This window comes from Sinocyclocheilus grahami, unplaced genomic scaffold (genome assembly GCF_001515645.1).
Source record: "Sinocyclocheilus grahami isolate Dianchi unplaced genomic scaffold, SAMN03320097.WGS_v1.1 scaffold23.1, whole genome shotgun sequence".
NCBI classification, from domain to species: domain Eukaryota; kingdom Metazoa; phylum Chordata; class Actinopteri; order Cypriniformes; family Cyprinidae; genus Sinocyclocheilus; species Sinocyclocheilus grahami.
This window is the reverse complement of record NW_015505202.1, coordinates 2,437,143-2,452,053: the sequence shown is the minus strand read 5'-3', so window position 1 is coordinate 2,452,053 and position 14,911 is coordinate 2,437,143. Positions and strand designations below refer to the sequence as shown.

The window sequence follows — 14,911 nt, the reverse complement described above, 5'->3', positions numbered from 1 at the left end:
CATGACACATGTCATGAATATGAAGGAGGTTTTATGCATGTTTATGACAACTGTCATTAAGTGGCATTCGCTCAGTTATGTCATTTTTAATGCAAATATGACATTATTTGACCTAACCCTAACCTAACCCTACCCCTACCCCTACCCTTACCCCTAACCATAGCCCATAACAAAGACATCTCAAACAATGTCAGCTTTGCATTAAAAATTACATAACTGAGTGAATGACACTTAATGACAGTTGTCATAAACATGCATAAAAAACCTTCATATTCATGACATGTGTCATGAAGGTGTCATGTCAGTCTTATGCACACCCCTTCAAGGAAAGTGTAACCTAATGTTTTAAAGTACTTAAATTATGAAACGTGATTTCAGCTGTAAAGCAGCTATAAAAAATAAAATAGTATCATTATTCAATAACAGTGTTAATGTTGCAAAGCTCATTAGTTATGAACAGGGGCTTTTCTAGCCTTTTACCAGTACAGAGGCACAGGCCGACACTCAACAAGTGTGCCTTTATTTTTATATTGTTTTTAAATACTGTTTTGGATATAAATTGATATACATCATACTATCTGCAGTACAGAATTGTTCACAAGCTGTGCATGTAATAAAGAGCTGCTTTGTAAGTGACATTTACAAGTGCAATGTATTATAGGTAAATATCCACCTCAATCAGCGCTCGTTTAGATTTCTGTCTCATACAATATCCTGTTACTATTCCGGTGTGAGAAATCACTGCAAATATGTGAACTGAATGAATGAATCAACTGAGCCTCAAACCATTTCAGCTCTGCAAATGCATTTGACCAATTAGATCAAAAGATTGTTTTATTTGTGAATTTGGCATCACCATTTCTGATTATAAACAGCGGATAGAAAACACATATGACATGATTGTTGAGATATTATCAAATAAAATGATTCTCAGGTCGGTAAACTGTACATCAATCCAATTGTCACATAAGGATTTATCAATAGTATTTTACTGGGCCACAGCAGTATAACAGTTCATTAAGAGTGTTAATACTACAGATTTCATTATTTATTAAACAAAATTTTATTCAGCTATAAAGCAGCTCTATAGAAGACAATTGTTATTATCCAACTCAATTTAACAAACTGTGAACAAATTGTTGTTTTGAGTCAGATATTTGCATTTTAATCAGTTCATACAGTTCACAAAAACTGGTCTGAATGTTGTGTTAACAAATCATACCAATTCAGCTCTTAAGTTCAGCTCTCTGACTCACTGATCCAGTTGAGGTGGTCAACAGCTCCCTGGAGGGGGAGGCTGTAATTAATGACCCTGGTCTGTTTATCATATGGCTCTAGAATGTAATGCACAGAACATATGGGCCACTTTTATGACACTTTTGTAGCATATTCTTTTTGAAGCTTGAAAGCTCTAGTCCTCATTCATTGTAACTGCATGAAGTGTAATTTCTTCTTTTGGGTTCCTCTTAAAACTTTTGGGTGAACTATACCTCTGCGTGCACCATTTTCTATTCTCACAAGTTTTACGTAAAGAATGTGATATGAGAGGTTCTGTTGCAGCAACTCCTTTATGCATGATGCAACTCTTTCAGAATATGTGGCTGCAGATTATTGAATGCAAGGTCTACTGGGGTCCTGTTATAACAGGTCGAGGCATTCTTTTGAAATGCAGACTTCTTTTAAAAGTGCTTGTTAAATTGGTCCCTCAAGCTGCATTGCACCTTATTAATTGTAACACTTTTAACCTTGTCATCACTTGAAAAATCACAGACGTAGCCTTGAGCTCCTGCAGGGGTATACATGCAGACTGCTAATTAGAGTAAGTATGTGTTCTTGGGTTTGTTTCTTGCAGATCCACTGTGAATGAAAGCCTGCCCTCTCCACCAGTAAGTGCCGTTCAGAGCCACAGGCTTCCTCAGACACACTCTGAGTCTCAAGAGCAAGAATACTATGCACCTATTTCCAGGCTTATGCAGGTAACAAGCCACACTGGCATCACTGTGGCCAGCAGACTATTGATCTGCCTTTTCTGAAGAGATTCATGTGTCACCACCTTGATTTATTTATTAACACTTACATACATTACCTTTCAAAAGTGTGGGGTCAGTAAGATTTTTTTTTCTCCTTGAAAGAAATTAATATTTTTATTCAGCAGGGATGCATTGAATTGATATAAAACTGAAAGACGTTTACACTGTTTAAAAATGTCTATTTCTAATAAATACTGATCATTTGAACTTTCTATCTATCAAAGAATCCTGAAAAAATGTATCACAGTTTCCACAAAATATTTAGCAGCACAACTGTTTTAACAATTGCTCATTTTTAGAAATGTTCTTGAGCAGCAAATCAGCATATTAGAAAGATTTCTGAAGGATCATGTTACACGGAAGACTGGAGTAATGGCTACTGAAAATTCAGCTTTGCCATCACAGGAATAAATTACATTTTGAAATATATTCAAATAGAAAACATCTATTTTAAATTGTAATAATATTTCACAATATTTCTATTTTTACTGTATTTTTAATCACATAAATGCAGCCTTGGGGAACATAAGACTTATTAAAATATTAATGCATTACAAATCTGACTGACCCCTGACTTTTAAATGGTAGTGTACATACATGAAACATACATATTTCACAAACACAATCTGACGGGTTTAACGTTTGCCACTGCCTTATGCTAGTTATAAGTGATAAAGTCTATGTTAACCTTGTCATTCACACCTCTATTGAAACCAAATTGACCACTGACCAACCATCAAGATATGACTTTTCAAAACCTGAAAAAAATTGCATTTTCAAGCAGTGTATGTGTTAGGTAGGCATCAAATGTTTATGTAACATCTTGTCTACAAAGATTACTTAATCTGGTTGGGTTTTAAAGACAGAACATATGTTCTTCATGGTTAATGTTATTCCACAATTATGTGCTTGCAGACAGATGGAGTGGTTATATTAATTCATAAATGTTTAATTTTTTGTTATTTGAGAAGCATGCATTATAGTGATTAAACATTTGCTTTTCTCAAAAAAAAAAAGAATATTTTCATAGCTATCTCATTTGAATTAGATTTGAATTTATTTGACATCATGGTGAAAACTATCTGAAACCTTTCCACAGTTGTACACAACGTTTGTGTAAATTCACAAGCAGAAAGGTGTTTCAGCATCCCATTAAATAAAAGCTAGCTGTGTGGACTTTGATCTCTGTAAACAGAGATAGCAGTGGTTTTTTCCACTGCCTTATGCTAGTTATAAGTGATAAAGTCTATGTTAACCTTGTCATTCACACCTCTATTGAAACCAAATTGACCACTGACCAACCATCAAGATATGACTTTTCAAAACCTGAAAAAAATTGCATTTTCAAGCAGTGTATGTGTTAGGTAGGCATCAAATGTTTATGTAACATCTTGTCTACAAAGATGACTTAATCTGGTTGGGTTTTAAAGACAGAACATATGTTCTTCATGGTTAATGTTATTCCACAATTATGTGCTTGCAGACAGATGGAGTGGTTATATTAATTCATAAATGTTAAATTTTTTGTTATTTGAGAAGCATGCATTATAGTGATTAAACATTTGCTTTTCTCAAAAAAAAAAAGAATATTTGCATAGCTATCTCATTTAAATTAGATTTGAATTTATTTGACATCATGGTGAAAACTATCTGAAACCTTTCCACAGTTGTACACAACGTTTGTGTAAATTCACAAGCAGAAAGGTGTTTCAGCATCCCATTAAATAAAAGCTAGCTGTGTGGACTTTGATCTCTGTAAACAGAGATAGCAGTGGTTTTTTAAAATGGGTGAAAGGGGCAAACTGGCTGACTTGACTTTGGAAACAGTAAACATGGTTGCCCTTTGCCCTTTTACAGAAAATTCAAAGTATCAAAAAACAATCTGTGTAAGTAAAGGTGTATTTAAAGATGGTTGGCTATTCCGTCTGCACAGAATCAAAGCTGTAATCATTCTCTGTATTTCTTAGCTCAGAGGAAGGATCCTAAGAGGCGGCGCTACCAGTGTCATGCACACAGTAAACAACCTCCCACCTTTGAGAGAGCCCACCCTGATGCTGGAGTCTCTGTCTCGGCCCAATACTACTCACACATTCAGAGTAAATCTACCCTACAATTATGATTACAGTACAGTAGTGTGGATGAAAACAGCATACATTGCAGATGACAATGCATACATTGAAGAGAAGTCTTGACGACGTACACATACAGTCAGGAGTAGTCATTGTTAGGCAGTTATAGCTAGATGTTAGGCAGTTATAACTATAGGTGACCAGCAGTTTAATACAGAACAAAACCAAAACTGCATTTCTACACAACTTCGTAGAAACATGACACCACCTCCGACAAGGAAGTGATATAGATACTTTCCTGGTTCAGACACTGCTGTAGTAACAGTGCTCGAAATAGGAGGTAAATACGGAGGAGTCTATTGTTAGACGTAACTCATGCCATGTTTTTGTTCTGTAGTCCGACACCCCTATGAAAAGGTCCTTCACACCCATGGATTTTGCCTGTAACATGAGGACAAGTCAAAGACTTGTCAAAGGTGGGTCACTTGTACAAAGTATGTGCCTGATCTGGCCAGTGGCACGAGGAACAACACAAACATACAGTACCGTGGATTTGCCTTCTACATTTTTACTTCCTAAAAATAAGTCATATAAGAAAAATAAGAAGACAGTGTAAGCTTTTTCTGTATGTCTCTTAGGTGAGAGCACAACTATGGGAGTGACAGGCTTCAGTATGGGCATCACCAGCTCTACAGCTAGTGGGTTCTTGGAGTGTGTCACACCCAGCAGGAGGCGTCTACCCTGCGCTGATGGAGACGGAGGGAACATGCCTCTGCTCGGCTCTACAGGTCAATGCGCTACTGCTTGTTATTTTTAATTTAATATAAAAACAACATTTTATTAGTTAATGTCACATTGTTTAAATCAGTTGCCCTTTGTTTATGTTTACTTAATATACAATTCTATCTTTAAAGCCTGAACCAATTAACTTTGCAGTCTATACTCCATAGACTGCATAGAATCAACAAATAAATGATCCAGAAAAATAAGCAATGACAGTTCTTTGAAAGAATTATTGTATTTATTTAGCTTTTGGGACACTGGAGATTAATTAATGTGTTCAATAACGCACATTCCTGGTAGAGAAGAGATTCACATAATGAAAATATTTCATCAAGTCTGAGTAAATCATCAATACCGTCTGCTTTCAGGTGGCCAGAATCATCGGAAACAGCTGAGCCGGTTTCCAGTGTATGTGAGGAAGAAATTTCAGCCTGTCATGCAATAGCAGGGTAGTTAATTTTGTAATTAAACGAAAGAGCTTAATGAGCCAGACATAATGAATACTATTGACTGATATGCACTGTCATAATATCACTTGATTGTGATTCAATGTATAATTTGTTACCTGATGTCCAGTCACAGTTTATGGACTTCACATTGACCTCAACATCTGGAGCATCCCCGGTATTTCCTTTTATAAAATTATGAAGGATGAATGCCAAACATTTTTTGTTATTGTAAGTTAATGCATTTATCATGTAAAGTATCATATTTATTTGTTTTTACTGCTTAAATAGATGTCTGCGGCCAACAGGTTGATTAAAAATGATTCGTAGCCTAATTATTTATTTTTCGGTGATACCAATTCTAACAAACTGTTGTGTTCAGTAAAATTTTATTGAGACTTTTATCTGCTTGGTGGAGTCATTTGCAATAAAATTGTTATATAATTTGGCAAAGGTTCAGTGATATATCACAGCGATCAACAGAGAATATTAGACGTTTGTTCCCTGAATTTCTTAACAATAATATCAAAAAAGTATCATACTTTAATATCATTTTGAAGAATTAAATCCATTGGCTATTCAGAGTGAAAGGTGCTTTTCTATCTTTAACAAAAGACTTGGCAGAGCTCTTCCGTGGGAGAAAGATGGCAGAATGTGTGCCAGTAAACCACAACACACACAAACAACAGACACACAAAAGATCCACCAATAATATGCCAGATCATTATCTATTGCTGCATTAGCACTGCTGTCTGTTAATGTTTTAGCGAGAGGCACTTTACCCACAGATAACCTGCATGCGTCCCAGTTACGTATCAAAACGCCATCTGTTTGATCAGCCTAGGGTGTTTTTTCTCTCTCTGTTTGTACTAAGCAAGTGAATCAGTTAAGTCTGAAGTTCACAGTGAAGCAGCCGGTGCGCTTCTTTCAGAGCATTAGCTGCGGCCAGCTTCATCCAAACAAAATGGGTGTCCTTTTTGGATTATACATCTTGGGGATTATATTCACAGCCATTCTTTTACTCCTTTTAGCATCTACTACATATCATCCACTTAAAAATTATATAGGAAAATGGAACGAAATGAGACCAATTCCAGGAATGCCGGGCGCTTATCCAATCATTGGCAATGCACTGCAGTTTAAAACCAATGCAGGCGGTAAGAGACTGTTCTTTTTGAGTAGCATCAACTCTTAATTAACAACGATCATTTAACACTGCAATTTGAGTTTGCAATTTGCAACACTGCAATTTGAGTTTGTTTCTGTTGAAGATTTTTTCAACCAGATTATTGAGGGCACAAATGAAAACAGACACCTTCCTCTAGCAAAGGTTTGGGTGGGTCCAGTCCCCTTTCTGATCTTGTATCACGCAGAGAATATTGAGGTGCCTGTTACTGAATTTTGATCCTTTCCATTTACTTCTGTATAATTTTCCTCACAGTTTCCAGTTCATTCTCAAACCTATGTTTTCCCATCAGGTGGTCCTCAGTAATTCTAGACACCTAGACAAGTCATTCGCATACAGGTTCCTGCACCCCTGGCTCGGCACAGGCCTGCTCACCAGGTAGGCCTACGGTGGGTTTACCACAAGTTTTTATGAAAACAGTCTGTTGTAATGCACACTGTTAACATAATACATGATTTGTAGAAGTATTATGTAGATGAATAGGGTAAATTCAGTTAAATAATTTATTCCATCTTAATATAGTTTAATAATAGACAAACTGTAAGCATGCCATTCATTTGTAGACTAATTTTACCCAACATGTGTAAACACTGGGACTTCATCTGACCAGCTTGACACAGCAATAGTGGTTTAACCAATTGAGTGCGTTTGGGGCGGGATTATCTCTTTCTTCGACCAATTGTAGATGAGGGGAGTGTTTGGAAAATAAATCATGGTTAAAGGCAGGTGCATAAACCCAAAATTAAAAATAAATAAATAAAGTATTTAAAAATATATATTTATTTTGTTATTTCAGTACTTTCTGAGGGTTTTTATATTTATGTACTGTACAGTATTTGGCAGACTAAGAAATGTACACTGCATTGAAGGTGTAAATCAGTTCATGCATGTGCATTTGCATCTTGCATATCGGCACAATTGTGTTTGAGCTTCAGAAAACCACCAAAAATATATATATAAATACATATATTTTTAAATTTACATTTAATTAAAAAAATATATCTAAAATACAGTTTTGTGAAAAACAAATGTTAAAAAAAAACACTTGTTAAATATTCCTATTATTGTTATATTTATGCTTATATGTTGAGCAGTATTAACGTTAAAGGTTTATTGTTTTACCTGAATAAATGAGTGTCCAGAACAATAATCATCATACCCAGAATTTTAACATAATGTTTAAAAACATTGTTATATTTGCAACTGGTGATGCTAGAAAGGATACCACGCTTAATATTTAACAAGTTTTAAGAGTACTGCTGTCTTATATCTCTCTGTTATCTTAAAAAAGCTGCAATCCTGTCCTTCAAAGGTCATAACATTTAAAGTCAAACTAAACTTTGTTTCACATACGGTAGAGGCCCACCTGCCAAACCGGCAGATCTCATATCTCATATTCAAAAGCAGCTTGCATCAAGCACTGCAAACAAAGTCTATCAAAAGCACAGTAGTTTATAATCAGCCACGCTGGATGGTCACTGACCATCTGTCCAAATGCAGCAGAGTCCAGAAACACCGAAATTGAATATACAATTATCTCCATGTTCACTTTACAGTAGTGAAGCCATGTTGAGGTCACAGACTTGACTCTTCCCAACTTTTCTTCCAACAGCACAGGGGAGAAGTGGCGGAACCGGCGGAAAATGCTGACTCCAACCTTCCACTTCTCCATCCTCTCTGACTTCCTAGAGGTGATGAATGAACAAACCGATATTTTGATTCAAATGATGCAGAAGCACATAGACGGAGAGCCATTCAACTGCTTTAGCTACATAACATTATGTGCTTTGGACATCATATGTGGTACAGTACATTCAGTCTTTCCATATAGTGTGATAGCACAATATGGGGTTTTGCTGTTTGCATGTACATGCATGCTAATGTAAAAGGCCTTATGCTTATTGTTTAGTTATAATAACTGTTGATGATACATGGGATGTGTGTGTTGGCAACAGAAACTGCAATGGGAAAGAAGATCTATGCTCAGAGCAATTCTGACTCTGAGTATGTGCAAAGTGTCTATAAGTAAGTAGTGTACTTCATTGGTAGAGCATATGTTCTTGCTAATAAATAGAGATATGTTGTTCTCTCTGACAGTGTTTATATTCCTCCCGCAGAATGAGTGACATCATCACCAAGAGACAGAGAGCACCATGGCTGTGGCCAGATTGGATCTACAACATGTTAGAGGAAGGCAAAGAACATTCTAGAAGACTGAGAATTCTTCACTCCTTCACTGCAAGTGTGAGTGATCAGCGTTATTATTTATAAAAACACTGGGACACTTTTTGCCTTTGAGATGACTAGGAAAAAATTATTCAATTATCCTGAATTAACTACTGTAGAATTTATTCATATTTTGAATTAGCTTTTATTTTGATATTTTCTGTATTAATTTTAGTTTTAGTAATTGTGTTATGTGCTTTTATTAGTTTTAAATATTTGTATTTATATATTTTTGTTGTTGTTGCTATTTAGCTTTATTTTTATTTCAGTTTAGTTTTAGTAATTTTAGAAATTAAATGATTTTACTTGCCAGGTTTTTCATTTAATATTTAAAATTTATTTCAGCATTGTTTCAATTGACAAAAAATATTTTTTGAAAATTATTATATTTAACAATAACACACAATGTAGTGTCAAGATAAGGTTGCTTCAGGAAAATTAAGTGATTTATTTCTGTTCTGTATCACACACACTTTCCAAAAAAAAAGACAGATGGCCGTCAAATACAAGCCTCCAGATCATTCTTACAGAGTTTTCTGTGTTTTCCTGAAGGTCATCAAGGAAAGATCGAAGTCCATGAGCTCTGAACCTGACAGTGATTCTGACCAGGGGCCGAGGAAAAGACAGGCCTTCCTAGATATGCTGTTAAAAACTACTTATGAGGATGGAGAGAATTTGAGTCATGATGACATTCAGGAGGAAGTGGACACCTTCATGTTTGAGGTATAAATAAAACTACCAAAGGAAACTCTGTCAAGACAGAAGATTGTTTGAAGAACCGTTCTCTTTGACAGGGTCATGATACCACAGCAGCTTCAATGAACTGGGCTTTACATCTGATTGGCTCCCATCCTGAGGTCCTGAAGGCAGTGCAGGCAGAACTACAGGAAGTGTTCGGTATATAGGTCTTTCATTGAGCGTAATGCCTACCTACCATGTGTTCTTAATAAAACAATTTGTTCTGCTCAGTAGTCAAGAAAGCATCTAGATGCTTGTGAATGTTTTCTAACAACCTCATTTACTGTAGAGCTCAGCTGCGTCTCCTGCATTCTGATTGGCAGGTTCGTCAGACCGCCACGTGGGGGTTGAGGACCTGAAAAAGCTGCGCTACCTGGAGTGTGTCATCAAGGAGAGTCTGCGGATCTTCCCCTCCGTGCCTCTGTTTGCACGCAGCATCTGCGAAAGCTGTCAGATCAGTAGGTGGCAGCAGTTTGTCACCTTGCCAAACAGTGCTACGAGATCAAAGATCTGCACTTTTTGTGCCACTCTCATTATTTGCATCTCAGCATAACAGCAGATGTCAGAGCTTCTATTTCCATCTCCCATTTGCAAATATGAAGCAACCTGAGTGTTTATTTCTACTCAGAGCTAAGCTTTTTATTCACGCCAAAGCAGCTGGATGGAAAACGGCAACTTTTTAGGATGGAAAGTGTTGCAAAACGCAATAAACACATCCGTTTATCAATTATTTATTAAAGCTTTGTTCTGTCTCCCACACAGCGGTATAGTTTGGCGTGTGCTGAATCCTGTTTAACAGTTAAAACTCTGTGACATGAATAACATAATTGAAAGACTGCTGTTGTTGTGTTGCTCGGTTGCAGATGGGTTTAAAGTCCCAAAAGGAGTGAATGCTGTTATCATACCATATGCTCTTCACCGGGACCCACGTTACTTCCCAGAACCTGAGGAATTTCGACCGGAAAGGTTTCTGCCAGAGAACAGCAAAGGGAGGCATCCATATGCATACATCCCTTTTTCTGCAGGGCCAAGAAACTGCATCGGTAAGAAAAAGAGCATAATGATAACAAAAAGATTTTAGTGGCTTATAATAGAAATTATAATGCTGAATTCTATCCAGTATAATATGAATTATTGTGAAAAGGAACACATTTCTGTTTTGGTGTTGATAAAGTAACCCTTACTGATGGTTTGTGGGGGTACATAAGACAAAAAAGTTGGGAATCACAGCCTAATGCTAAAACTGTACCATACCGCATTGTATTAGATGGGCCATAAGGAAACATAAAGAATTTAATGATTATGCTGATTTAAGTCTCACAATTAGTTTAAAGTTGTATGTTTTTTGTTAATTAAAAAAATGGTTCATAAGAGTCATTTGTTCAGGAATCACACTACAATACAGTTGGTGCATTCACGCATTTGATTCACTAAAAAACAACTCACTAGAGGCATTTGTTTGGGAATCAGACTATACTAGCTGCGTGCTTCGTGTTTGATTCACTAAAAAAAAACAACTCAATGGAGACATTATTGGGAACTGGACTGCGCTGTGTGCGCACGATATGTTTGATTTACTAAAAAGACCCGACTCACTAGAGTAATTTGTTTGGAAATCAGACTGTACTGGTTGTGTGCTATGTGTTTGATTCACTAAAAAGAACCGATTCACTAGAGACATTTGATTGGGAATTGGACTACACTGGCTGCGCACAATGTGTTTGATTCAATTAAATGAAACAGCTCCTTAGAGTCATTTGCTCTGTAATCAGACTGCACATGTTGAGCCTGTTTCCCATTGTAGATACAGTAGCGTCATTCGGTTCTGGTAGTTTTTTTTTTTTTTTTAATGGAACCAGTTCTTGGTTTCCAACCCTTGTCATATGATATCCTCAGAACTTGTAAGGCAGAGGTGTCCAAATCTATACCTGGAAGGCCACCGTCCTGCAGAGTTTAGCTCCATCCCTAATTAAACACACCTGAACCAGCTAATCAGTGTTTTCAGACTAACTAGAAACAAAGCCATTAGCCAAAAAATTGTGACGGCTAATGCTAACGCTGCCACTTTGGCGGTATGCAGGGAAGGAGACCAGAGGCCGTTTTTTTAATAGATCTCAATGAAGAAGTTTCACTACATAGAATAAACAGCTTTTTTGAGGAAACAGCTTATCATTTAATGAATCGACAGCATATCGGCTAATTTTCAACTTGTTTTTTATTAAATAGTAGTTTTCGATTGAACTATTTTTAGAGTTTACCCCGAAAAAAATGCCAATTTTCTATGAGAACATTAATACAGACCCTCGTATCTCCCAATAATAAGACCATCTCTGCTAGAAACTTCTAGGCAAGTGTTTTTGACCTGGTTGGAGCTAAAACCTGCAGGATTTTGGCCCTATGGGTGCAGGATTGGACACACAGATTGCGTTTATCCATTCTATTGTGCTACTTGTTCATTGTTTTTCTATATGAACACACTAGATGGACGTGTTTGAATGTTGAGCTCACATCTTTTGCAGCATCTCGCACATAACACACATTCTAAAAACACAGTGCTCAAGTTAAAGAAGTTAAATATGTCTCGAAAACTTACATCAATAGTGCAGTTTCTCTTTCTATTATACTTATGTTCAAGAGTCAATCCACCTAATTAGCATGGATAGTTAAAAGATAGATGCAGTGTACTTATCCTCCCTTTGGGCTTCTGTCCCACCTCTGAATAAAACAGATGGTTTCACAGCAAGTGGTGCTCGCAGGTTCAGGTCACTGGCCACACACTAGAAGAAGCTTCTAACAAAACATAGCTTTGAAGATTTATTATTTCAGCACTCGACTCATCTCCACTGCCTTCCAGGAATGAAAGCTCCAAATAAGAGCATTTAGAAATGTACTTCATGAACTTCCCCATCTCTTAGTCTTGTTGCCATTCTGAGACCTTATTCTCTCTTTCCCACTTTCTCTTTGTCTGTGCATGTGTGGCTCCAGGCCAGCGCTTCGCCATGATGGAGGAGAAGGTAATTCTTGCTACTATCTTGCGTCACTTTGACGTAGAGGCGTGTCAGAGCCGTGAGGAACTGCGGCCTCTGGGGGAACTCATTCTGCGTCCCGAAAAAGGCATTTGGATTAAACTACAAAGAAGAACCAAATAACTCTCACCACCATTAAAACTTAAGGTAGCTTTAGTCCTCACATCACTGACATGCTAGAGTTGTTGTGCTAGTTATGAGCAGATTCAAATACAACTTGCTAACTTTTTTTGCATTTTCTGTTATGATTTTATGGGGAAATGTGTGGAATGATGGTAAAAGGAGAGCTGAGAGTATCAGGTTCTTATCGGTTGCTGAAGACGTAATCAAATTAGTCAAAATATCATATAAACAAACACCCAAGAGGAGGCAGACGTTTGTGAATGACAGGTGGTCAGATTCTGCAGAATTTTCACAAGAGTTCTGATTCCATGTGGACCTAGTAATAAGTTAGAAATAATGTACACCCAGCTGCTCAATGGCACAAAATAAGCCAAAATAGGGTGATCAGTTTATTGATGACCCCAACACAGCTACTTACCGTATAAATGTACATGATATATATTTCGGTTGAAATTATTTTATCATGTGAGAGGAAAGAGACAGTGGAGTATTTTACATTAAACTAGCACAGTAAGTGTGGCAACTGAAAATTGTAGAGTTTAGTGGTCATTCGATTCATATATTTAACCACAGAACATCATAATATAGTGATCAGAATCAAGTCTGTAAATCAACTCAATGTGAGGCAAAACTATTTTAGGACTTTCACACTATTGTTTTTACTTTATGAGATTGAAACAAATATGTAGTTTAGATATTTTATAATTTTTTTCTGTTTTGCTGAATGTATGATCAATAAACAAAAAATGTACTTAAATGCTAAGCTTACACATATTTGACTACTTAACTTTAACAGGGGTAATTACGGGGGAAAAAACGAGAATGTACAGAATTGATCATTTCATTTCTGGCATACACTACCATTCAAAAAATGTGGGGTTAGTGAGATTTTCCAAGAAAAAAATACTTTTTTTCAGCAAGTACACATTACATTGACCAAAACTGTAAGTAAAGACATTAAAACAATTACTAAAGATTTCTATTTCAAATAACACAAAAATAGTTGTTTTCATGATAAAAAATTTTCCTTGAGCAGCAAGTCATCATATTAGAATTATTTCTGAAGGATCACGTGACACTGAAGACTGGAATAATGATGCTGAAACTTTAGCTTTGCATCACAGGAATAAATTACATTTCAAAATATATTAAAATAGAAAAAAAAGTTATTTTAAATAGTAATAACATTTCACAATATTACTGTTTTTACTGTGTTTTTGATCAAATAAATGCAACTTAGAAGAACATAAACTTCTTTTAAAATAATGAAAAAAATCTTATAAAGTCCAGACTTTTGAACAGTAATGTAGTTTAGATGATTAGAGAAGATTCACTAAGTACTTAAAGTCGCAACCAGAGTTGCAGTATTTCTCAAATTCACAGATCTGTTGCAGAAATGCCAAGCAATAAAGCAAATGGCACTTAAAGTCCTCAAGGCTCTCCATTATTAGTCAGCTCAAATCGCTGGATGAAAACAAACCCTTGGCATAAGTATTTTCAGACTAAACTGTGTCTGCACATCCAGATGTACCGGATACCATCCGCACCTTATTCAAATACACACTTTGAATATACGTAACATCTTAAATCGAACTGACATCCATCGTGGTGGAATGTCTAGAGGCTTTCATTTAGTGGAAATTTTTTAGTTAATTAAAAGGGAAATTTAAGTCTCGGTGTGTATCTTTGTGTATCACAAAGTGATTTTCATCAAAAGATCAATTTAGCTCAGAAATGGTCAAATGGGTACAACATACCATACCTTTGATATTAATTGGGGCAATAATTTTAATTTGTTTGTTTATCTGGAGCATGAGCAACGGCCAAATCGTTCTATTTGTTTTTGGGGAGATTTGGCTAATTATAAGAATTTGCATGAGTAAGTTTCTCAGTTCTCAGTCTCTGATGTCCAGTACTTAATATATTTCAGTAAGCATTACTTCACAGCTTTCCTTTTGATGCAGTTCAGATTCTACAAGCCGTCACCGGTAGAATTCTGTTACTGTTCCAAGCAGAAGTTGCTCATCTTTTTTGAACCTGTACTGTCTGCTCATTTGGGGCTGATGGGTAATAAGGAGCAGGGCTCCTCCACAGAGAGGCAGTATTGCTCTGAGCAGTGCTGGTGAGAGGACACCATACACCGTCAGACTGATGGGAAAATAAGTTGATCCTGCCAGGCCCCAAACCGCTACTGCAACTTCACTGAAAACAAATCAAGAAAAAAATCGAATTTGATGCAAAGAGTATGATACAAACTCCTAGTTAAAACTGATGTTAAAGGCAT

General features: G+C 36.4%; 2 protein-coding genes across 2 annotated transcripts in view; both read left to right on the top strand.

Moving 5' to 3' along the window:
- Positions 1-5,674, top strand: part of LOC107561366 (protein FAM149A-like) — a 19,820-nt gene extending 14,146 nt beyond the window's left edge. The window contains exons 8-13 of the mRNA XM_016245804.1: positions 935-938; positions 1,853-1,976; positions 3,998-4,126; positions 4,497-4,575; positions 4,738-4,887; positions 5,251-5,674. Of these exons, the coding sequence (XP_016101290.1) occupies positions 935-938; positions 1,853-1,976; positions 3,998-4,126; positions 4,497-4,575; positions 4,738-4,887; positions 5,251-5,327 (563 nt within the window). The 3' untranslated portion in view covers positions 5,328-5,674. The remainder of the gene's footprint in view (positions 1-934; positions 939-1,852; positions 1,977-3,997; positions 4,127-4,496; positions 4,576-4,737; positions 4,888-5,250) is intronic.
- A 455-nt stretch (positions 5,675-6,129) lies between these two features.
- Positions 6,130-13,293, top strand: LOC107561656 (cytochrome P450 4V2-like). Its single transcript, XM_016246131.1, has 11 exons — positions 6,130-6,485; positions 6,600-6,712; positions 6,807-6,892; positions 8,127-8,317; positions 8,470-8,539; positions 8,632-8,758; positions 9,293-9,463; positions 9,535-9,637; positions 9,802-9,936; positions 10,342-10,521; positions 12,464-13,293. Exons 1-11 carry the CDS (start codon positions 6,293-6,295, stop codon positions 12,625-12,627), a joined length of 1,533 nt encoding a protein of 510 aa, XP_016101617.1. The 5' UTR covers positions 6,130-6,292; the 3' UTR covers positions 12,628-13,293.
- The last annotated feature ends 1,618 nt before the right edge of the window (positions 13,294-14,911 follow it).